This window comes from Lepidochelys kempii, chromosome 8 (genome assembly GCF_965140265.1).
Source record: "Lepidochelys kempii isolate rLepKem1 chromosome 8, rLepKem1.hap2, whole genome shotgun sequence".
Taxonomy (NCBI): domain Eukaryota; kingdom Metazoa; phylum Chordata; order Testudines; family Cheloniidae; genus Lepidochelys; species Lepidochelys kempii.
In genome coordinates, this window is record NC_133263.1 from 23,372,342 (window position 1) to 23,397,048 (window position 24,707).

The window sequence follows — 24,707 nt, forward strand, 5'->3', positions numbered from 1 at the left end:
GGCATGTTCCAGTTGGAAGTAGAAATTGATAAGAGCCTGGTATTTTCTTTGATGCAATTTTATTTCTTTACAAGGAATGTTCAAAGTCCTGCTTCTCCAGACACAGGGGAAACCAAGAAGAAAAAAAGAGCAATTTCTTAGCTTACAGCCCTCAAAGCTCTCCCTTTAGCTTTTTCCAGGTTCACACTGTCCTTGTAAGTGACTGCTTGGCTTTCTCACTTTCTGCCTCTGCCTCTCTCTGTGTGCTTGTCTGTTCTCAGTTTTTTGTGTTCTGCCTGCACAAATTCACATCCATCAATCTCAGCAAGGTCTTAGCTTGACCCATAACAAGGTTTCACCCAGCTCGTAACTAGTATAATGGACTATGGGAGATCCTCCCACACAGAGACTAGGAGACAGGGGGACTTGCTAGCGCAATGACACAGCAGAACCTTGTTAGAACCTGCCTAGTGCCTGACAACCAGCCCTAAATACCAGTCAGTTCAAAACAGAGTGTACTCACTCACAGCACTGTGTGTTGTATATGGAGTCAGTTATGTTGCAGTCTGATTACAACATTTGGTAGAAATCTATACTGCAAAGACAGATCCTCAATTATAACGTTAATTTTCAATCTGGTTTGTTCCAAAACAAAATCTATTGCTTGTAGCACTCCTCACCTCACTTATATCCATTCCAGTGTTGCCACATCATTACTTACTGCTATTCTTCACTAACGCAATAAATCTGATGACTTAACAGTGCATAAATCCCTTTGAGGATGGCATCGACTTTTTAAATATTAATTTCTATGCAGATCAGGGACATCCCAGTCTGGCTGTAATCAAAGGAGGAAGAACAGAGACAAATAGCATGACTGTTCAGGGAGTAATTTCTGTCAGAGATATCATCAAGAGTGGGTCTTAGGAACATTAGGTACTATCAACAGCACAGTGGGTACAAGCTTCGGAGACAGGCACCCCGTAGCACAAGTAAGATCGATGTGGGCTTCTTTGATTCCCACAATTGTATAACCGCTCCCTGCCATCCCTTCATCTTCCAAACAGCTGCTTCTCCCCTGCAATGCTGAAATGCCAGTTGTTTCTCTCTGCTAACTGCTGAGTAATGTAGTGTGAAAGGTGCCAGACTGACAGCACTGGGAAATGCACTTGCCTGTTTATACCCACAGTGCAGGTACAGCACAAGCCCCTTGTCAGCAATGTGCTTCAACCCTGACCTGCAGGGATAAATCACAGGGGTCGGAACCTCCAGGGCTATTATTCAGTTCTTGGCTGCTCTGCCAGTGTCAATTAGTGCCAGCCATGGTGGTGAGTTTTGAAATGTGGAAAAGCAATATGTATCTGGGCTTCCAGCTGACAGTCAAAGCAAGGTCAGTCACGTAGCCTAGTTTTTACTCAGAACAGAAAAGACCTATGTATGTACAATGCAATCTTCTCCCAGTGAATCCATGCCCCTGAGAAGTGGACTGATACTACAAAACTTTTCTCATCCAGGCTGCTGAAGAGCCATCTACTAGTAAAGTCTGCATCACCCTGGATTCAAAGGTAACTTATAGCTGGGTGAAAGTTTCTATATCCCTTTAGCAACTCCCTGAGTCATTCAACCCTCCTCAAAGGATCTATGTTATATCCACACAGAGGCAGGAAACTGAAGCCCAGAGTTCTATGCTTAAAATGATGCTAATAAAGTCGCTGTCAATCAATACCACCTCCGAAGTGTGAGCTTCCATTCTTCTTAGCTTATGCGCAACGGGCCTCAGGTGGCACACAACCAGGATTCATCACTGAATTTGGTCCGCTGGCGGGATCATTACCTCCCCTGACTTGGGCCAGGTACTGACGGGGAGTGCGACATGACCCTCCCTGATCCATCCCCCCGTCCCGAGCTTCCATTGGTCTTTATGAAGAGAAACACTTAAAGCATTCATTTTGTTAGTGAAGGGGAAAAATAAAAAACAAACAAAACAACCCAACCCTTCGCTAAATGCATGTCTGACCCTATGAGGGGACATGAGAGAGAGAAGCCAGAAAAACCCTCAAGCTGGCCCTGACAAGCAATGTCACCTGAAAAAATAAGGAGAAAAAGACAGTGTTGCTTGGATCACCTCTGTATGTAGGTCACGGTGACTTAAAGCAGGCAAGGCACTGACTAGGCAAAAATAAACCTCTTCAAACGCGCCACATACGTAAGTCAGGAGTTCCATCTCAGGCAGAGAGCTCAAAATACACGACAGAGAGGACTCATTGTATAGTGCGATTTCACGAGCTTGGAGCTCCCCTGATGTGACAGGAGCCTGAGGAGTGCGGGCAGCAGCAGCGAAGCTTTGCACGTTTGTGGGCTGTCCTACCAACGTCTGCGTATGAAAACCTCCTACCCGTTTTCCAACAGCAGAGCAGCTGCACTGGTCCTAAGCTGCTACCAGAGCTGATCATCTGAATCCTCTGGAGGAGGCAGGGAAGGAGTTTGCCGGGATCCAATGCACAGAGGCTGTCCAGTTGGTGGAGGATCATACTGCGGTGTGTGTAGAGCCCAGGGGTAAGATCAGGTGCGGCCTCAGGCCTTAGCTGCCTGGCTCAGCCTGCCTCCCTCTCTCTCTTTCACACAACACACACAAACACCCCATTCCCCCAAGTGCAAGGCAAGGAAAGAGCACAAAGCTGGCTTTAAGCAATTCCTCTGCCTGGCTGATTGGGCTGCCTCCATATCGACCAGGTCCAACTTAGGCCTGTTCAACACTAAAAAGTTAGGTGAACCCAGCAACGTCGCTCAGGGTGTGAAAAATTCACCCCCCTGAGTGACATAGTTAAGCCAACCTAACCCCCAGTTTTCAGAGTAACAGCCATGTTAGTCTGTATTCGCAAAAAGAAAACGAGTACTTGTGGCCTCTTAGAGACTAACCAATTTATTTGAGCATAAGCTTTCGTGAGCTACAGCTCACTTCATCGGTTGCATCCACATGCACAAATAATCCAATAAACTCTCCTTTGCAGGGGAAGCTGGAGACAAAGATGCAGCTACATACAGGGAGCAACAGAGAAAGTCTAATAAACGCCTCTGGCCATGGCAGCCTTGTCTACGCTAGGGCTACAACCAGTGGTGCTGCACCAGCTACAGCAATGGAAGAGGTTTTTGTAATTAAAAAAAAACAACCCCCCCCACAAATGTGGACAAGGCCTGAGAGTGTAAATCACTTGTAGAAAAGCCACATTGTCCTACACAGGAAAAATGCAGATTACTTTCCCTGAATTCAACAACAGAAGCCCCTGGATTCCCCTTTAGCTTTTGCTTGAAAATCCTATTGTGTGCTTAGGGTTACACATCACTCTCAATGCAAAGCTATTTGTATGACAAAGGGAATGTCAATTGTTTCTAGGCCAGAGCTTGGAGATAGCAGTGATTTTAAAGGTTTGCATAACAATAGAGGTAGGGTATATGTGCGTGCTGAAACATTTTTCAGATTCCTTTCTTTTCTTTTTTGTTGTTGCTAGATTTACTCCTGTTTATGATTGTTTTGTCTAATGAGATACAATAAATTATGGATTTAAAATTTCAGGTTATGATAAAAGCATGTTCTCAAAGCATGGCCGTCCTGGATATAAGAAAGGGTTCTCAAAAGGTTTTGTAGTTGAAAAATAGCCTTTTTCTCTAAAAAGGAAACTTTTTGCAAAAATAAAATAAAATTTTAAAAAAAACTGACAGCACTGAAATTTTCAGTATCTTTGTGAAATTTTCCACAATACTTTAGCACAATTTTTAATCAACATTTTTAGTCAAGTCATTTTCAAAACCATTATTTAAAATGTTCTCCTTCCAAAAACCTGAAGGTAAACAAAAATTTTCAAAAACGACTGAGATAAAACATTACAGTTTTTTAACCCTGCAAAATGGTAACAGATTTGAAATGCTAACATTTTTGCACATTGGTTTTCCAGTTTTTGGAGTGTATTACTATTCCTTCTATAGATAGAGGGACAGGGCAGAAAAGAAGAACCTATTGTTCTCACAGTTTCAGGATAACTGTACCCATACTCCTTCTCTATGGTCCACTCCAGGAGTGCCTTGTCAGGTCAGGTCAGCCCCCCGGTCAGCTCACCCCCACTTTCCAGTGCCTCCCGCCCACTGGCGGGCCCTGCAGAGCAGCACCTCCCCCTCCCTCCCTGCGCCTCCAGCCCACCGCAAACAGCTGTTTCCTGGTATGCAGGAGGCTGGAAGGGATGGGGGAGGAGCAAGAACACCATGCGCTCAAGGGAAGGGGCGGAAATGGGTGGGAAGAGGCAGGGTGGGGTGGAGCAGGGGCGGAACGAGGCAGGGTGGGGTGGGACCTTGGGAGAAGGGGTGGAGTGGCATGGGGGGCCTGGGTCAGAGCCGGGCATCGAGCACTCCCCGGCACTTTTGAAAGTCAGCAGCTGTGCCTACAAAGCAGTCTGCCTAATGGCCAGTGCCTGCACATTGCTTTCTCTCCAAAGACAATCAGTGACAGCATTTTTACCAGCAGTTACAGGTCACCGTGCAGCTCTCACTAAGCAAGCATATTTATTCTTCCTGTAAAAACATTGCAGAGAAAACCTAATAAAAACAAACAGATTTAAACACACACTAAACATACTAAGACTCACCCATCAGTCTTATGGGGCCCCAGCATGCCAAAGTATTTCCAACCCTTCTGCGAGGATTGGGAGCCCCCCTTGAACTGAAGGTCCTTTCTATTTGCTGGATCAGAAACAAGGCCCTTTGTCAGTTCAAGCTCAGCTTTATACCAAAAGGCCTTTCTTTGCTTGAATCTCTGGCAAACCCATCCTGAACCAGCATATGCAACCCCCACCCCACCCTGGGGTAACAACCCCACACTGGTTTTCATTCCTGTAGAAGAGGTGGTAACCCTCCCCCATGGAGTAGGACACAATCGTACATAAACCACTCATATATTCAATGTAATGGTCCCCAAAGATACCACACAGGGTTATAATATTTCTCACAACTGTCTCCTTGTATCTTCTACCCATGCAGGTGTCAAACTCTTTCTGTGGATTAGGCAATTTTTATGATGGTTCATGGGCTCAGGTATAAATAGGGTCACCAATTCTGGTTGGACGAATTCCTGGAGGTTCCATCACATGACATAATCTTTAATTGAAGATTAATCTTTAATTCCTGGAAACTCCAGGACAATCCTGGAGGGTTGGCAACATTAGGTATTAAGGTAGGACTCTGTGTACCCCTCAGTGCAGAGTACCACTCCCATGTATGACAATGGGGCTCTTGCACAAAAATCAAGGACAGGAAAGGGCTATAATGGAGTAACTAAAGTCTGAGTTATTGTCATTGTCTAATGCTTCTGTGTTTTGTCAGTAACACTCAGTGGGAAATATGCTCCTGTTTCAGAACACCTCTATTTCTGCCCTGTGTGCCCCTTCCTTTCCCATCCTCCTTTGTCTGTCCCACTTCTCCTTGGAGCATCTCCCAATCCCCCTCCCATAGGCTTCATTCTCTCTCCCTGATCTATCTGCTAAAATGATCAGAAACAAAATACTTAATGGTGACAATTAAAGTGTCAGCATTAGGCTTGAGACAGCATGATCATAACAGTCCAGAGAGATGAACAGTGGGGGGAGTCAGGGTGAGTTTTCATGCCACCTACAGCCTGTATGTTTCCAGACTAAAGGACTTGTCTACACATTCACAGCTGCAGCAGCTCAGTGAAGATGCTACCTCTGCCAACGGTAGCTACATTGATGGGAGAAGCCTTCTTGTTGACATAGTGCTATCGACACCAGGAGTTCAGTCAATATAACTGCGCCCCAATGCCCCTGAGCAATTATAACAACGTAAGTCTGCAGTGCAGACCAAGCCTAAGGCACTCAACATGGCATTGGTGGACACTGAGATCCCCTGTGGAAGGTTATCTTCACAACCACAAGGGCTGGAAATGCAAGGGCCTACACTTCCAGAGGTGCATTTGTCCTTGGTGCAAATAACTAGCTTAACTTCCCTGTGCCTCAGTTTACAAATCTGCAGTGTGACATTGTGAGGCTTCATGAATTCATATTTTGTAAAGGGCTTTGAGACCCTCAAATGAAAGGTGCTTTTGAATAACTATTAGATAATAATCCCTGGGTTAAAGGTTGAGAACTCCCTCCTGAGATGTGACCCCAGAAAGAGGCTCTATAGAGCAAAGCTCTGCAAGGATGCCCTTCCAAACATCACTCCTATGTTATCCAGTTGAGGTTACCAGTTTGGCCCCTCCAAACCTGGCAGATCCTTAGGCATCCATGGGAGGGCAAGGTATCTGTGTGGAGGCCTTGTGTCCCACTCAGAAGAAACCTCTGAGATGGGTGTGAGGCAGATTGCTCTTTAGTAAGGGAGCAATATAACATTATAAATAAAAGTATTTAAATCAGAACTTCTGTTTTGACCTAACAAAACTGCAGCATTGTGCAAGGACAGACTTCGAATTCTTTTGGCACACTTTAAACCCCAAGAGCCACAGCACTGTGGTACACATGGTAAAGTAAGTAACCTGCATCCACCTTACCAGTGGCAAATTCAGGCACAACGGTAAAGCTGTGGGGTATTTGAATGTTGTTTGTTAATATGCAGAGTTATGATTTTACCACTAGATGGCACTATTGCCTATAACACACATTCCTTGTCTGATTTTCAGAGCAGCTAGTCCTAAAGCCTTGGCCACCCTGAAGCAATCCCCCCCAAATCCAAACTGGTTTTAAATCTGCTTCACAAGCTTTAAGTAAATCACTTAGAAGGACAGTTCTCGCCATGTGAGCCCCGTCTATATGGGGCTCCAACCCATTTTAAAACCAGCTTGAATTCGGTCTAAATGTAGCCCGTGAAGATTAAGGGACAGATTTTCAAAAAAGCACAGCGCTCATCTAGGCATCAAAATAAGTGGCCAGATTTTTAACAGAGCTCAGGATGTCAGTGCTACTCCAGTATTGCCAAACCTGAGAACCCACGGCTCATGAGATTGGCATAAAGTCAGGAGATTTTTAAAAAGGAATAAACGTAGGGTGCTTTTTATCTGCTTTCTGACCATTAGGGTGTGCTTGGGTCACATTTTCAAGCTTTTCTTTGAAACCATGATGGCTTAAAATCTTGTTTGTTTGTTTTTTAAATGAAAGCTGAGATTCTCATGCAGTTTCCTGATTCCAGCAGCAGCTTTAAGAAAATATCATTTACCAGAAAACTTGCAATGAAATTGCAATACTTGGCAACACCTCTCACTTAGAGCAGTTTAGCACCAGCATTGTTTCATTCACATCAGTGAAATTATTCCTGACTTACACCAGAGTAAATGAGAGCAGGATAAGTCTCTCTGAAGCAGTATGCCATGGACAAGACATCCTGACAGTGATTAACAACATGAGCAGATAGCATTACCTTCTGGCTTGGAGCAGGTAGGAAAAAGAAGAATTACATGTGGTGTATGTATTCTCCTCACAACAGAAGTACATGGAAACTCCCATTAAAGCTTGTACACTGGGGGCAAATATAAAGGAATTGGAGATAACATGTGCAATGATATGCATAAACACACAGCTTAAGACAATGTTTAGAAAGAAAGAATATTTCCTTTGGCTCTACTACAGAACGAAATAGGAATAGATCACTTTTTGCATCACCTATTTTCAAACTCTTTTCCCTTCTGAGTAATTTGTGTTGATATTTTATCATTATGCCTATAACTAAGTTATGCACCTGTAAATATGTTCTCTCTATGTTGTCATTCCAAGACAGAACCCTTTTTGCCTGGCTTCTCAAGCTAGCAAATGGCTTATTACCACCAGCAGGTAGCTGTCTGTTTGACCCCCCCACTTTGAATGAGCCGTGGGCGGTGAGCATAGTGCATTGCTCAGGAGAGAGTAAAGAATATGGTTCAGAAGTAAGATATGGTGCAATCAAATGAAGTAAGGGATAAATAGACAAAGATTGTTAGATATGATAAAACTGATTGTAAGAGAGATTACTTCAAATAAAGACTAACAAACATGATGTAAAACTTTAATATTCCTCCTTAATGGGATGCAGTAAAGTGCAATATTAAAAAAAAACTGCCACTCTACAGAAGTTAATACTGTACAGAGTTTATATGCACACATAAAACACCAGGCTCTCCAAATGCAATAGGTGTAGGTTACTGTGCTTCACTGTAGAAAAGTCAGTGCAGATGCAAGGCAAAATGTTGGAGAGACTGTTATATCTATGGGAAGGAGTGTTATCAAGCAATTAGAGCAGGCAGCTGTGCATCCGGGTTTCTGAGTGTTATTCTGGTCTGGGTAAATCACATAACCTGTATTTAAAATATAGAGCGATCCCTTTAATAATGAAGTGCTGGGGCAAAGCACTCTGGAAAGCATTATGTATATAAATACGTTATGTCAATTCATTCATACTGAACTCAGAGTGACCCTTACCTCAGTGTGAGTTCCCCTTACATACAGAGTGGAGAATAGGGCATTTCCTTAGCTTTGTGTACTTGCTCCAGTAACTCTGGGTGACCTATTTGTAGAGATATTGAAAATGCATCCCAAACGATTTGAGCACATCCCAATGTAGAAATAGAACTGAATGAAATTCAGAATTTCCTTGCTGCAGAAAATTCTTCAATTTCAACATTTGTTTTCATCCCACAATGGGACAAAATTGAAAATTCAAAATTTTCTAGAAAATGGATAGTCTGAAATTTCATTTTGGAAATGTAAAAGTGTTTCATTTTGTATTGAATGAAAACACCGCAATATTCCTGAAAATGAAATGTTTTGGTTGGTTGAAGTGATCCAGAATGCTTCCTTTTGAGCTACTTCAACATTAAACTGCATTCCTCCATAGCACGCTGTGTCAGTGATGGAGGTGTGGGTGGTCATGCCTCACAGGTAGAGCAGGAGCCAGTAATCAAGAATCGGAGCTCAGAGACAGAAACCAGATGGCAGAGCCAAGGGTCACAGCTGAAGTCAGAAATTGGAGCCAAGGCTCAGGACCAGGTTATCTAGGCAAGGCTAGGTTCAGGGCAGGAGCAAACCTGGGAACAGACAGGTACAGGTGCTATTACAGCCATGGGCAAATGCTTTGAGCAAATGCTGCTGCTGCTGGCTGTAAGAGCCAGTCTGCTCCCTTTTCAAACCCAACAGGTAGTGCAGCCAGACAGCCTACTACTGGACATCTGTGCTCGTTAGGATGTCCAAGACTGGCTGTGCTGTAGGCCCTGATTCCTGACACATTGCCTTAAGGAAGTTGGCATTTGGGCTCCCACTCTCTTCTGTGGGCAAGATCAGGTGCCAGGCTGGTAATCTTCAATCAAACTAGGTGATTTCACAGTCAGCATTGTAAATCCTTGATTTCCCTCTGTGTACTTGTAGCCAGGGGGTAGTAATGCAAATAATAAACTTGAACGCTAATAAAGAAAGGTAGAAGACCCATAACTTGTTCCTTATCATTTTTAAGACCTCTTAATTTGCAGTGTACACTGTAGTGTTGGGGGCTTTGGAAACAATTGTTGACTTTTATACAGCCGGTAGCATTTTTTGTTACATTTTAAAAAGCTGATTAGCATGACTCTCATGTGAGTAATATAGCTCCCCTTAATGGCACTCGTATAGCTAGAGCAAGTTAAAGCACACTGTTATGTACTGGTCTTCCTGTTAATATAGTTAGTTCAAGAGTGGCTCTGTGTATATGTGCCTCTGTAGGGTACAGCATTTCTCCAAAAAAGCCTCAAGCTACCACAACACAACATCATGCAAAGTGAACCATCGGTGTTGCCCAGTATATTAGGTAGAGCATAAATTTCCATGGTTATTTCCATGGAATGCTACTGTAGGGCACCACAACTGGTAGAGAGAATTAGCATGAATGTAATTACATGCGTGAGTAAATTTCATGCCCCTGAAAATGCAGAACTCATGAGGCTGGCTTCAGGGAGGTGTCATACAACCAGGAAGGCCCCAATTCGGCTGCCACTGGAGTACATGCACTGTAACGGGGGCAGGCTTTGGGCCCAATGCATTACAATCCTGACCTGTAACTTATCCCACTACCCCAGTCCTAGGCCTCTCTCAGACATAGGCTACTGATCCAATTGTGATAAATTTCTAGATGCATATTGCTGAAGAAAAGTGGGAATTAGAGAGACAGCACCAAGCACGTTGCAACCAAGACTGAATTTGAATCTGCTAGATGTCTAGAGGTGGTGGACTAATCCTCTGAGGCTAGGGATTATGGAGTGCAGAGGCACCTAACAGTAGCTGACGTGCAATGCACGCTAACCCAAGGGACTGTTCAGTTCCTGTGGTCATACTGTCTTTGTTCTTTTGGTGATAACTGAACCTTGCCAAAAGCCCAAGGCCTCACATCAGAAGTATCTGAGCAAAACTAGATTACACTGAAGATTAACCCCCCTTTGTATCTGATTTATTCTGATGTATCAGCAAGTAACATTATACAGATATGATCAAGTAATAAAATCTTTACAACACATCACGTGTACTACAAAGATAAAGAGGAAAGGAGATTGCCTTATTTATGGCAGGAGGAATGGGTCATAATGTGTTATCTTAAAGAATCTCATATGTTAACTTCATCTGACTTAGAATTTTGGCTATTTTCCCTTAGGAACCTCAGATGTTCTGGTATAACAGTTTGTGGAACAAAATAAAAATATCCAGAAGTTGCACCTACCTTATTTGCTTGTGCTAATAGATATCACTATATCTGTAATCTAGACAACCTTTTTCAGTTGTTATAATTCTATCAAACTAATTCCTTTTGGATTGAAAGGAATTATTAGTTATAAATTCAGAGATTGGATTTGTCAGAGCAATCTACATAACTTGATTTTTGGCGGCTCCTGTAACTCACATTTATACTCCTATTGGGCATTTTCTGGTTACATTACTCAAAAATGGTGCGGGCTAGAAACTCTGCTTGTGCTGCAATTCTCACTGAAATTTAATTAATCTAAGGGCCCATTCCTGCTTTCCATGCACACCCAATACTTCCATTGGTTTGAATGGGTGTTTTGAGTGTTCAGTGATTGTAGACTTGAGCCCCCACGGCCAATCCAATTCCCAAAGACGTTGAGAGGATTTATTTCTTTGATTTCAGGGGACTTGGACTGGGCCCTACATTTGTACAAAATTGCATCAGCAGACCTAAAAAAGAGGCACATTATGAGTTCAACTTAGCAATACTCCTATCAATTCCAGAGACCTGTGTCTATCTGGCAGTTACTAAGGGAACATTAGACTTTTTCTACTCTTTTGGTATAGTTAGACTATTAAACATGCCTCCATTAACACTTCACTGCAAAGTGATTTTGCAGCCCAGAGAAGGCTTTAAAGATCTTCAGCAACTTTGAGACACATCTAAAACACTCTGATCCAGACTGTCCCCCTCAATGGAACCTCTCTCTGATAGGGAGAGGGCTAGAAACAATAGGAGGTTCCCTTAGTACAAGAGGCTTTGTCTACACTAGCACTGTTGTCAGTCAGAGGTGTGACAAAACCACCCCTGACTAACATAGGTTTCACTGACAAGAGCGCTAGTGTGGATAATGCTACTGCCATTCAATGGGGATGGTTTAACTATTCTCCCGCCAGCACAGAGCGGCTACACAGGAGACCTTACAGCAGTGCAGCTGCAGCAGTAGAGCTGTGCCACTGTGTAGACATAGCCAGAGCATGGTAAGGGATGAGGCATATTTCCCTCTAACCCACAGGGAGCAAGCAGGGACTTGGTTTCTTAGGAGATCTGTGCCCCGAGTCTCATAATTGGCTCCCATTTCCTCCTAGCTTCCTTTGGATATATCCCACCCTTCAGAGAGCCACATCATGGAAGAGGATGGTAGGTAAGTAGACGCTGACCTTGTCATTATTAACTTACCCACAAAAATCCTGCAGAACTGGCTGAAGTATTTTGTTAAAATGCACAAACTTTGCACAAAGCATAGCTCTTAGTAATTTAACCACATCACCCCGATAATTACTTTTCTACCGCTGATGAGTTTAGAATAATAAAAGCTAGCACTAAATTGATACTTAATAAGGCAAAATTATAATGGGACTCCCATGGAATTACACATTACATTAACACCAAATGAGTTCATTCTGAATTCATTATGAATTAGTACTCTGAATACCAAAGGAATTAATAATCATTAACCATTGACTAGAAAGGGTTGTTGAACTGCAAGATACAGTTGTATGAAGAATTTACAAGTCTTCCTGATCAGACTTCCTGCTGAAAGAATAATTTAAGAGTAACTTTGTTTTCACTGGAGATTTCCCAATTTTATTCTGAATGCGTCCTCTTTTGTTCAATTGCCTTTCAGTTCTAAAAGTACTTCAAAAAAAACCAATCACACGTCCTTCTTCACTTACTAATGGAACAGCTTTTCTTTTCTTTTATCTTTGTTCCGTCTCTGAGTGTCTCTAAGCTGGCTATAAAACACATCTGAAAGGTTAATAAACTCTTAAAAAACAGGGGGAGACATTCAAGGGCAGGGTGACTCCGACATGAAAATAAGAATGTAAAGACGTTATTTTTATGACTTTGTGGCAAGTAAATTCTGAAAGTGAAGATATGCCAGGTCTTTGATTCATTCATTTTCTGAGTTCCCAATGGAATTTAGATTCTCAGCTGTTTTGAATATCATAGGAGCTGTGTTGGAAACAGTGAAAACCAACTGCTTGCTTCATTTCTTTAGGCAGACTTCCACAGCAATAGTGACAGGTTTCAGAGTGGTAGCCGTGTTAGTCTGTATCAGCAAAAACAACAAGGAGTCCTTGTGGCACCTTAGAGACTAACAAATTTATTTGGGCATAAGCTTTCGTGGGCTAAAACCCACTTGGTAAGGCAACTCCCATCTTTTCATATACTGTGTACTTATACCTCTCTACTGTATTTTCCACTCCATACATCTGATGAAGTGGGTTTTAGCCCACAAAAGCTTATGCCCAAATAAATTTGTTAGTCTCTAAGGTGCCACAAGGTCTCCTTGTTGTTTTTTCACAGCAATGTTACTTCTGAATTCCCACTCCCTGCATTGTCCACACATAATTTCGAATCAGATGCTTCCTTTCAATGACAAACTCAAGCATAATGGTTAGTCTTTCTGCAGAGCCCAACCCATGTCACACTTATGAAAATTTTAAAAAGCATAGGCCAAGATTTCCAGGTGAAATAAATTACACATCCACAAACAGATCACTTAATTGATTAATCAAATCTACCCTGTGCAGAGAAACAGGGCCAGGCCTATCCATCACTTAAATCCCTTTTAAACCCCATTGGGCTTAATCCCATTTAAGACTAGTGCTGTCTGTACAGAGTGGATTTCAGACTGACATGTCCATGCATAACAGTATTTATGACCACATAACCAACCAGACTGCTAACTGGGCATGAGTGTCACCAGCCCCTGACTCACACATACAGATTAGGTACCTGCACATATAATTTAGGTTAATCTAATTATTCATGCTTCACATTAAAAATCTGGGGCGAAATCCTCGCTCAGTTTAAGCCAGTGGTAAAATTGCTATTGACTTCAAGATTTTACCCCTAATATTTGATTAAATCCCCATGAAGTTGCCGCATACTTCTCAATTTCCTTTCCTGTCATTGCTGACCCCCAAGGTATTTGATTAGTGTGTCAATTGAAATATTGCACTTTTAAACAAGGGATCGTTCTACCTGATACTTAGTGATGTGATCATCCAATGTTGTGACATCATGATTACCAGGGGAACAACTGTCACCTTGGAAATATTCTCTACCTAGCTTATATGTGAGACAGGCAAAAAGCAACATCCTTCTGAGAGACTCATGAGTTTAACATGGCTCCTAACATCTTGGCCAGAGGAAGATGCTATTTGACTCAGCTGGGAGGGTTGCTAACATTGGACAATTATGATCCCACTTTGAGATTCAGTTTTTGTACCTTGCCCAATGCAAACATTCTATGCCAAATTAATTCCTGCCATCAGTTCTTTGAAGTCAATGGTATTCTACCTGGGATGAATTTGACTCAGGGAGCGTGAATTCACAGAATGCAGGACTATGCTAATTGGTTCAGTCTTCTCTGGTAGTTGGCCACCAGATGGCAGACACAATCTCTTATATGAGAATTATATTCTCCTCTGACCTACCTAAAGAACAACTACACCAGAGATTCTCAAAGTGGGGGTCAGGATCCCTCAGGGCGGTCGTGAGCAATCATCCTCCACCCCAACCTCTGTTTTGCCTCCAGCAGTTATAATGGTGTTAAATATATTAAAAAGGGTTTTTAATTTATTAGGGGGGTTGCACTCAGAGGCTTGCTATGTGAAAGGGGTCAGCAGTACAGAAGTTTGAGAACCACTGAACTACACCTCCTGGGCCTGTCAGAAAGGTAGCTAAAGCCAAGGGCAAATGGAAAATAACAGCCAAATGCTGGAGACCAATCTACAGCTCTTCCAACAAGTTGATAGAACATTCTGCCTAGCTCCAGTCTCACAGGTGATCCATGGGCAGAGAGTGCCATGCTGTAAGTCACTCTTACCCTTCCATTGGTCTAATAGCAAATTAGAGGCATTTAATTCAATTGTAGTTGGATGGAGTTCTTCCAGTGTGAAACAAGGACATTTTTATCAGACTGTTCAGAGGCCTAGATTCTGATGACTGGGAGTGAAAACTGCCTGTATTCCTGCATAAACAGCTACTTACACGCAGGGTAACTGATGTGTGTTTCAATAGAAGCAATAAAACATGAAAGAATGTTACTTTAATCAATATTTTTGACATCATGATTATTTCTGCATCTCTTGTGATGTTTAGTAGAGTGATTGCATGGGACTATTGTTTAATCCCACTCCCACCATTATGGCTGCAGGTTCCAGTCCCACTGCAGGGCTCTACCATTAACTGTGTGTTCATCTCTACAACGGTGAAACTCCTTCCTGCACAGGCATACCAGAACAAAGCCTATGCAACACTGAAGACCCACTAGTGGTCTTGAAGGTGCGGGAAATCAAGAGCATTGTATGCTGTCAAAATCTAAAATTGTTACCTGAAACGAAAGGGTTGGAAACGTGGATGACTAAATGTAGCAATGGCGTGAGCATAGCTGCGATGCTGGCTGAGCAGGTGCCAGCTCATAGGGCCTAGACCTCCCTGAACACTGACAAATGCGTAGGTGCAAACCCATCTGGCTCATCTGTGTGTTCGCATTGTTAAAATAGAAATTAGAGTTATAATTAGGGCTCTACCAAATTCATGGTCCATTTTGGTCAATTTCACGGTCACAGGATTTTAAAAATTTTAAATGTCATGATTTCAGCTATTTAAATCTGCAATTTCATGGTGTTGAAACTGTAGGGATCCTGACCCAAAAAGGAGTTGGGGGGAAGAGAGGGTCACAAGATTATTGTAGGGGGTTTTGCAGTACTGTTACCCTTACCTGTGTGCTGCCTTCAGAGCTGGGCACCCAGCTCTGAAGGCAGTGCCCCGTGAGCAGCAGCGCAGAAGTAAGGGTGGCATGGTATGATATTGTCACTTTTACTTCTGCAATGCTGCTGACAGGGTGCTGTCTTCAGAGCTGGGTGCCTGACCACCAGCCGCCGCTCTCTGGCCACCCAGCTCTGAAGGCACACAGAAGTAAGGGTGGCAACACCATAACCCTCCCTGTAACTTCCTTTTGGATCAGGACCCCTCCCCCCCAATTTGAGAAATGCACGTTTCTCCTGTGAAATCTGTCTAGTACAGGGTAAAAGCACACAGAAGACCAGATTTCATGGGGGGAGACAGGATTTCATGGTCCATAACGCATTTTTCATGGCTGTGAATTTGGTAGGGCCCTAGTTATAAGAATGCGCTTACTTTATACTTTATGAAATGCTTGTAGGATGTTGCATGTATTAATCTCACTTACTACATCTGTAACCTATGTTATTAGGTAACATTTAAGTGTTTGCTCTAAAACTGTAAACCCGCACATTCGGGAGAGAAGCATTACCAAGTACGAAATACTAGTATACCACAAGAGATGTCATCTCCTCTCCAACAAAAGAAGGCCCATAGACACCCGACAAGCCATTGTGGAACATCAGTGGACAAAAGATTTTGTTGATTGCTCCTCCTGTACCCATCAAGCAGAGACCTGCACAAACACTCATCCCATCAGCTTGAGCTCTGGGGGAAGAGAACAAAAGTCCCTTTTAAGATGACATTTGTTATCCCTATGCTGTATGGACTTCAGGGAGAGGACAAGATTTCTAAGCATAAGCAAGGGAGCCCTCACTCTTTAGCTTGGGTTATTACCCTAAAGGACATATACAGCACATGACAGCAGCTTCTCTTACTTTTTGAAACCTAAGACCATACCTCATCAGTGTGTGTACGTTTACCTGCTTTAACCTTGTAAATTACTCATTTCTTTTTCCTAGTTAATACATCTTTAGTTAGTTTATTATATTATTGGCTACAAGCGTTGTCTTTTGTGTGAGATCTAGGGTGCAATTCACCTGGTCATTCAGGACTGGGAGCAACTTGAGTATTGATGTGATTTTTAGTGAAAGAGACCATCTATCACAAAGGCAGGCTTGCCTGGGTCGCAAGATAGACTGGAGCACTCAAAGGGACTGTCTGTGACTCCATGTTAAAGATGTTATAATGCTTGAGGAGTTCACACTTGATACTTGATTGGTGAATCTAATTACAGAACATACAACCAGATTGGTGTTTGTGCCCTGATTTGCAAGGGTCCTATGCCCTTTTAATCTAGCACTAAACAGGGGCATGACTTAGTATTTGGGAAAAGATTCTTCATAAATGCTTCATTCTTAAATACAGCTGCTTTTGTTTTGTTGTTCTGTAAAAATGAATAAAGATTTAAAAAAAGAAGAAATGCAAGGACATACAATATAGTAAATCCTGTGCAGTTATGTGGATGTCAGCATTTTTATATAGCATACCAAGAGTTGAAGAAAGCTAATGATATAGTTTAAGTAGAAATAGTAACTCAAGGAAGTCATGTATTGGAAATCTTTCCCAGCAGTTTCCTAGACCTTCAGTGCTTTTTTTTATCTGTCAATTGATCTGACTTCCAAAGTCCTTTATAGTATTACTACACTAGTGAGATTGCTCTCATAAGTTTTGTTCAAACAGAAAAAGTTCATGACTTGAGTTCATTTACCTCACCCTTGGATCATCCAGGGGAGACTTCCATCTAGAATATGCAAGATGGAGGTCTGAATGCTCAGCTGTGTCACTAAATTACATTGCAGAAACTAACTCTGGGACAGTCTCACTAATTGGATTTTTGGGGCGCAAGCTGACAAACCTGGTAGGAAAAGATACAGCTTCTGCTCCATAACTATTTTCAAAATATTTTTTCCATTGACAGAGCATACAAGACATATAAGCAGAAGACGAGCCTTTACTGAGGATTTTTAACTAAGATGCTCTAGACAATAATTCAGAACATCACTGAGGCTAGTGCAAATTCCCTACATATCCATTTGAAAGCAGCAGTTCCTCCAATGGTCTCATTGTCGTTTTCCATCACATTAAGGCCTTGTTTACATCAAATAAATTTATACTGGTACCCCTATGCTAGTGCAACCCCCTAGGCACTGGATTCAGGCGATTCGTGTTTGATCCTGGCCTCTGCCACTGGGCTGCTATATGAAACTTTGGCCCAATCACTTCACCTCTCTCTCTGCCTCTGTTGTACCAAAGCTAATTTCCTTAACATGGACTGGGCCTAAGAGTTGTGGCCCAGCTAGTAAAGAAAAGATCCTCTTTAGTGGTGTGATCCTGCGCAATAGACAACAAAGGGAACTTTGCCAAAGACTTCAGCCGGCTCAAAATCAGACCTGAAGTGTCAGAATTAAGATTACCCTGAACTGGGGCAGCAAACAGTTACACCCATCTCACAGAGCATTGTCCCTATTTATTTTGTAATAGAAGGGCAATGGGAGCCCTGGCTCTGAAGCAGAATTTCCCAATTACTTCCCTGAACCCTGTGCGAGCAGGCCTTACAAATGACATGGAAGCATCCAGTCAGTGAGTTTTGAATGCTAGCCACAGAATGTGGAGAAAATTCACAGCGGAGAAGTACATAGACCTCTTCCCTTTCTCATACAGAGACAATTTTTTTTTTAAATTACCCTCAGACAGCAGATGACATCTTTTGTGATGACAAGAACTCTAGCAGCCTGTCATTTCCCAGCATGGTACACTTTGAAGCTGAGTGAATAGTGAGGAGAAGTGCGTGTGGAAGAATTCCTAAAATAAGTGTTTGATTTTTTAAAATTCTGTTTATACCGCTCATGTTCACTTTTTGCATCTATTCTAGTAAATTACTTTACCAGTAGGAACATCCACCAAAGCAAGCAATTTTAAATGAGACTTCAACTTGAAAAGTCACATTTCCATCTGAAAGTTTTGTACCTTCCATTGTTATGAGTAATACTTAACATTACTCTCCGTCAGACTTCAGAGAAGGAAATAGGTTGTTTCTTGTTTGATCATCGAAGTTTCCAACTAAAAAGCTTGATTATCTGCAGTGTCGATAGTTATTGCATGTTCTATATTCCACTTGATGTCTGTAATTCATGAAGAACAAAGGCAGAATGTGAGACCCCCCCTCTTACAGGCACTGAAGAGGACAGTTTTGTTCTCAAATGGTACAAGCCCTTACAATACAAATAGCAAATATATTTAAGGAATAGGACCTAATCCAGGAGGCCTTACAAACATCTTAAAAAGACTCTAATGTATATTTTCTGCCACTGGCAAATTAGGATTTGTGAATTAATTACATTATATATTTTTTTTTAAATCTAGCCTACATGCTTGGGGAGCAAAGTGGGTAAACATGATTTGAGTGCAACCTAAAAGCTCTGGAACCAGAAGGTAAATAAAAAGTAAGCCTTGGGCTCTTATTACATTCTCATGACTTTGAGGTGACCTCCCTCATGATTTCTGAATGCTTGAGGTGGCATTACAGTTGTCCAGCCAGGATCAAACCTTGCCCTGGCTGGACAGAGCCTCAAAAGCGGAGCAGCAGCATTGGTGGCTATATCTTCTGCTCCTGGTATGCTGCCAGTCAGGACTGGATTCTAGAAGGAAGGCCTAGGGGATGAGGGAGAGGTAGCCCCCTGAGATAGCAGGCATCTTTCACTGCAGCATGCACTCTAATGGGACAAGATTTTGGGGAACAAACATTTATAATTCTTTCTCCTTGGCAGAATCCATGCTACTAAGAGTCAATAAGAAGCATTTTTCTTCTTAGGATCTTGCAGTCCCTCATACAGGCATACTGTATTATCATCCCTTTTTACAAAGAGGGAATTCATAACAAAGAAATCAAGTGATTTGCTTATGGACACACACTGAATCAGAAGCAGTCAAAACTGGACATTTTACAAATACATCATCTGCAAAATAACTAGTTTATTTCAAACAAATTAATTTGCGGTTCTCTTTTTTTAAAATAAATTCCAACAGAAAGGGTCAGCACTTGCACTTGGGAAAAAAAACAACAACAAAAAAAAAAACAACTGATCCTTACAGCCGTATAAACCAAGGACAAAGAGTCATCATAGAATTATAAACAGGCACTTTCATGAGGGTCAATAACACCCAGGCTAATGACTCAGACACACTATTTCAGTTGGAGGGGTGTGGTGGACAGGTGGAATGATTCGGGGATGGGGTTGAGCAGCTTGGGAAGGTTTATAAAGTGAGAGCTTTGAGCCTGTTTGCACCCAGCCAAGCTTCTTCATCGCAACAGCTGCTCTAGTGCTCTAACCACATCTCTAAGGTGGCATGGCTTTCACGGGCAGATATGAAGTGGAAAGTGAAGACAACTATGACGCCTTCGTGAAGTGTATTGGTGAGTATATACTGGAGATTTTTCTCAATGAATCTTAATGAGTTTTAATAAACAACTAGATGAACAATGCAAAGGTTTGAGGCGCCAAGTGCTGAGGGTGTTTGATACCTATCAGAAAGTGCTGAGCACCTTATCTGCTGGCCCATAGCTGGCAAGTGGGTTATACCTTCATTGATTCATTTTCTTCCATGCAGCTTTCAATCACATCTTCCCAATAACATCTACAGCAAAAGGTCAGGCCTGCTCCTACTAATATAATCCTGAGTTTAATGGGAGCAGAATCAGGCCCAAACGTACCTGAAATACAATGAATTAGGGACCCCAATATCCAATCCTTGCACTCCACTTATGCTGGTACAAACTCGTGACTGTTCTCTACAGGAGTAGGTGCCTGAGTGTACACTAACTCCGTATGAACTTTTAAAAAGCCAAAGCCGGTGCAGGCACCTGTAAAATCCATGGAGGTAACTAGGTTCTGTGAGTATAAATGTTCGAATTCATGCAAGTGTTCAACTATTTAAATGGCATATGCAAATATTAGAATGTAATAAGTGGTTTTTTCCTACGAAGTACAGAAAAAACTTTGTGCACATGTAACTGTGTGTACACACATGAATAGACTGGATAGATATAACTGAAAAATTTACACCCCCGCCCCGCCCATGGACACTTTCTCAACAACCTTTTGCAGCTCAAGAGCTGCATCTAGCTACAGGGTTGAGGTCTTACTGCTTCCAAAGTATGCTTCCAACATTTTGAACTATGACACCAATGTAAAAAAGAGTGGGGATCCATGTAATCAGTCATGAATTTCTCAATAGAGGAAACCCCATGCTATTGTTTGGCTTAAATACAAAAGAAAATATGATTGATGGGATACTGGATTTTAAAAAGTGTGTTTCCATTGGGTAGGTATCCCCAGTGATATCATTGAAAAGGGAAGGAATTTCAAGATTGTCACAGAAGTGGCACAGAATGGAAATGACTTTGTCTGGACCCAGATCTACCCAACAGGCCAGTCCATGACCAACAAATTCACCATTGGCAAGGAAGCAGACATGGAGACAATGGGAGGTAAAAAGTTCAAGGTAAATTAATGGTTTAAATGTTGTTTCAGTAGTAACTTAGCTACTGAGTCTATTCCATAATTTAGGGGACAATGGTCCATAGCATCTGGTACCCCATCTGAGGGATTTTGTCAGTGCCTAGTCCTGACACATATGAAGAGATGCCCTGTATTGTTTTTAATCTACCCATTATATTTTTTAACAAATCTATTTCTAAATATGCCCATAGAGATGTCTAAACCTCTTGATTTTCAGGCCAATGGGCAGCCAGTTCAAAGAGTTTAGTAAGGACTTGAACATTAATCATCACATTAAAAAAAACAGGGAAAAAAAAGGGTAGAATGACAGCCCCAAAAGGGCCCCAGAAGGTGTTGTGCCTCAAGCAGGTACACTGGCTGACACCCCACCCATAATGGGAGTTCATTACCTTCTGCCTTCTATGCCAGATTCCCTTCAGTGACTGGTGTAGAGAGTGGGGAAAACTCTGACTTCTCTCAAGTTGACCAGTCTGTCCTTGACTGACTTAGCTGACTACATAAAGTCACACACAGAGCACCAGGACTCCCACCTGCTTGGGCCTTGACCCATGCAGGGGTGCTCTCATTTCCTCCTTTATAAATCCATGCAACCTGGCCCTATATATTCCAATGTATTTTATTATATAGACTGCTAATATAATAATGATTCTTTCTACTTCCCATCAAAATTTACAAGAGGCATGAAGCAAGCCTCACATTTCTTAGATGTGAGGAAGGATAGCCTGGTCTTCCAGGCACTGCCTAGAGACTCAGAAGACAGATTTAATATCTGGCTTTGCCACAATCTTCCTAAATGACCAGGAACAAATCACTTGCTCTATTCTCCATCTATAAAATGGGGATAATATTTCCCTATCTCAAAGAGGTGTTGAAAGAATAAACTCATAATATCTGAGCATCTCAAAAATAATGAAGTAAGTACCTAGATAGAAGCATTATTCATTTTTAACAATGGGAAAGCCAACCATCGCATGGGGAAGTGTGTGACCAAACTGGGACCCGAACCCATATTCCCCGATTTCTAGACTGGTTTGTCAATCATAACATTGTTTCCTCTACATTCTGACTGGAGTTGTGCAAAAAGCCAAACAATTCTGGCTTTACAAAACCCTTGAGACCTAACATACGTACCATTACAAGGAGAGTTACTTTCATATACTGCAAACTTTTCATCCAAAGTTCTAATATTACAGATTCTACCCTTCCCCTTTCTCTATACCAGAGACACTTTAACATGTGGATCCTTTTGGGCTGCCAAAGATTCGAGTTGGGCAGTTAAGAAAAAATGGTTCTCACATGAGACATGTTTCCTTCAATATAACACAATGCAAACCTGACAGGGGGGTTCCCTGTTGTCTGTCAAAGTCAGCTCATTTTTTACCTTGAAAACCACTATTTTTCTAATTATGGCTGACTGGTGTTAAGTTATTTTTGCCTTACAAGCTTGGACAAAACTAGTTATCTGTAAGAGACCAACATTATGAGGACTGGCTATGAAAAGAGTACTCTGCAGCCCTTCTGTCTCTGGATATACTGTTTCCCTTCAGTGACTGGCCCAAAGAGAAGATATGTTACTTGCTACTACAACTAGCTAGATCTACTTTAGCTTAAGCTGTGAGAACTTATATTTAGGAGCTAAAGTACTAGGATTCTGGTCTTGTTAGTGTCTGAAAATATATAATAGTGGCTGTAGCACATGGGTTCGCTCACATCTTATTTTCTTTAGAGGCTGTTGAAAAGCAGTCATGCACGATAAAGTCCAAGAAATCGAGACAATGATAAACAAATTTCCATTACAGGCAACTGTTAAAATGGAAGATGGGAAAGTGGTTGCTGATTTCCCTAACTACCATCATACTGCAGAGATTGCTGGAGGAAAACTAGTAGAGGTAAGTCTCTAACCATCCTCTAGAGGCACTCCATGAAAAGTAAAGGAACATTGCCAGGTTAATTACAGCATGGAACATTATCTTTACAAAACTTAAGGGACCACTATTAACGTTTCCATTACATTTTTTTTTTTTAAAGGCAGGATTTTAAAGCAAACCTTCTCCCTGCAGTTTTTGTAGCATAATTATCCGATGTGAAATGGACAAGTGCTTCATTGTTCCATCTGAATGCAAAACATTTTTTAGAATGGCTTTCATGATGAATTAGATTTTTTAAGTGTCATAGCTAATAAAACCCAGATAACTGTTAAACACAATTTTGTATTTATATTTTGGATTTTTTAACCTGACTTCTCTCAGGTTGACCAGTCTGTCCTTGACTGACTTAGCAGACTACATAAAGTACATGTACTTCAAGAATTGAAATGGAAATAACACTTACTGAAGTCTTCTAGAATAGTGAAACTTTCTAGGGTGGAATCCCTTACAACATCCCTAAAACATGTTTTTATTTGAGATAGTTGCTATGTAAAATGTATTTCTAGAGTATCCCAGGATTAATATTTATATAATTAATAAGCATATTAATTTAATTTCGGGGACCAAATCTTTTGCCAGCAAGGGGCATACTCCAAGCTCTAACAAGTCTTTTCTATAAGAAACTCTGCAGTTCTAGTTACCGTGTTCAGAGTTTTTGGTTTGTTCTTTATTCCAGATCTCTACAGCTGGTGGTGTAACCTACAAAAGAGTCAGCAAAAAGCTGGCTTAAGAAGAACTCATCTTCCAGTGCACGGAGAAACGAATACCAAGAGAGTCAATAAATCAGTTTTAGAAACTCCATCTCTTTCTGTGTCTCTATTGCAAACAAATGAGGGAACAGTTGTTTCAAAGACAGACAACTTCAATGTTAATATTTTCACCCTTTGTGTAACTGAGGGTTCTGGCACACACCCCTAGTCAAAAACCATGAGATTTAAATCAATGCGCTCATACATGTCTAGTGACTGAGCTGCAGTCTAATTCTTTCAGGATTCATTTTGTGCGTGGCCTAGGTGAGTGGTGTCTATAACCATTTGATAGTTTTCTTATTTGGCCTCTGACTAGGCATGATAGGCAGTACTCTGTTCAAAGCAACTATCATGGTAAGAACAGGGGAAAGGGGTTTAACCTTTGTGTCTCGCTAAAGACACATCATTGAAAAACCACATTTGTGCATCCGATATCAACCCCTTCAGTCTCAAAAGAAGGTATTTTGGTTATATGTGTGGCTGTGATAATCTGCTAGCATTGCTACTGTGATTACATTATCATTACCCCTCTTTATCTAAGTGGTTAGCCACTGTAGGGTTTTTTTGGAGGATGTTTAGATTCCCTCCCAGACCTTTTCTACTTGGCTTCCACAGAATACCTTGTCCAGTTTTGCTCACGTGCATTACCTCTTCTGATTCCAAGACTGAAGTACACCTTTGTTGAAAAGATCCTGAACTTTAAATTGGTGAAACAGGAGTCAGATCTGAAAGCTGTGCACGGTTGGAACAGTCTTCTGCTGCTTACAACAAATAGATATTTCTGATCCACAAGCTTCTGTTGAAATTCAGCCTCCCCAATAATATTGTTAAATGATGGCAGGGCATTGATTTTTCCTACCCCTATCACCAAGGATGCTCCTCCATATCCTCACTATGCTCCACCTCCAGACTGCAGGCCTGATTTTTTGATAGCAGCTCATCAGTTTCTGAGCACGATTGTGTCAACAATAGGGACACAAATCACCATCACAATTTCCCGAGGCTGAGGGGGTCAGCCCTCTAGTGTAGGTCCCCTG

The 24,707-nt window shown here is 41.8% G+C and overlaps 1 protein-coding gene across 2 annotated transcripts; it reads left to right on the forward strand.

Moving 5' to 3' along the window:
- Positions 1 to 2,463: 2,463 nt before the first annotated feature.
- Positions 2,464 to 23,684, forward strand: FABP6 (fatty acid binding protein 6). 2 transcript variants are annotated; one of them, XM_073358166.1, is made up of 5 exons: positions 2,464 to 2,535; positions 11,802 to 11,857; positions 20,801 to 20,976; positions 22,793 to 22,882; positions 23,598 to 23,684. In XM_073358166.1, exons 1-5 carry the CDS (start codon positions 2,477 to 2,479, stop codon positions 23,649 to 23,651), a joined length of 435 nt encoding a protein of 144 aa, XP_073214267.1. In that variant the 5' UTR covers positions 2,464 to 2,476; the 3' UTR covers positions 23,652 to 23,684. The 2 variants fall into 2 exon arrangements, with proteins under 2 accessions (XP_073214267.1, XP_073214268.1); XM_073358167.1 differs by lacking the exon at positions 2,464 to 2,535 and adding an exon at positions 7,350 to 7,412.
- The last annotated feature ends 1,023 nt before the right edge of the window (positions 23,685 to 24,707 follow it).

Coding starts and splice junctions, on each gene's coding strand:
- FABP6 (XM_073358166.1), top strand. CDS start 2,477: ATGCACAGAGGCTGTCCAGTTGGTGGAGGATCATACTGCGGTGTGTGT. Junction 11,858..20,800: donor ATCATGGAAGAGGATGGTAG/GTAAGTAGACGC, acceptor TCCATTGGGTAG/GTATCCCCAGTGATATCATT. Junction 22,883..23,597: donor CTGGAGGAAAACTAGTAGAG/GTAAGTCTCTAA, acceptor TCTTTATTCCAG/ATCTCTACAGCTGGTGGTGT.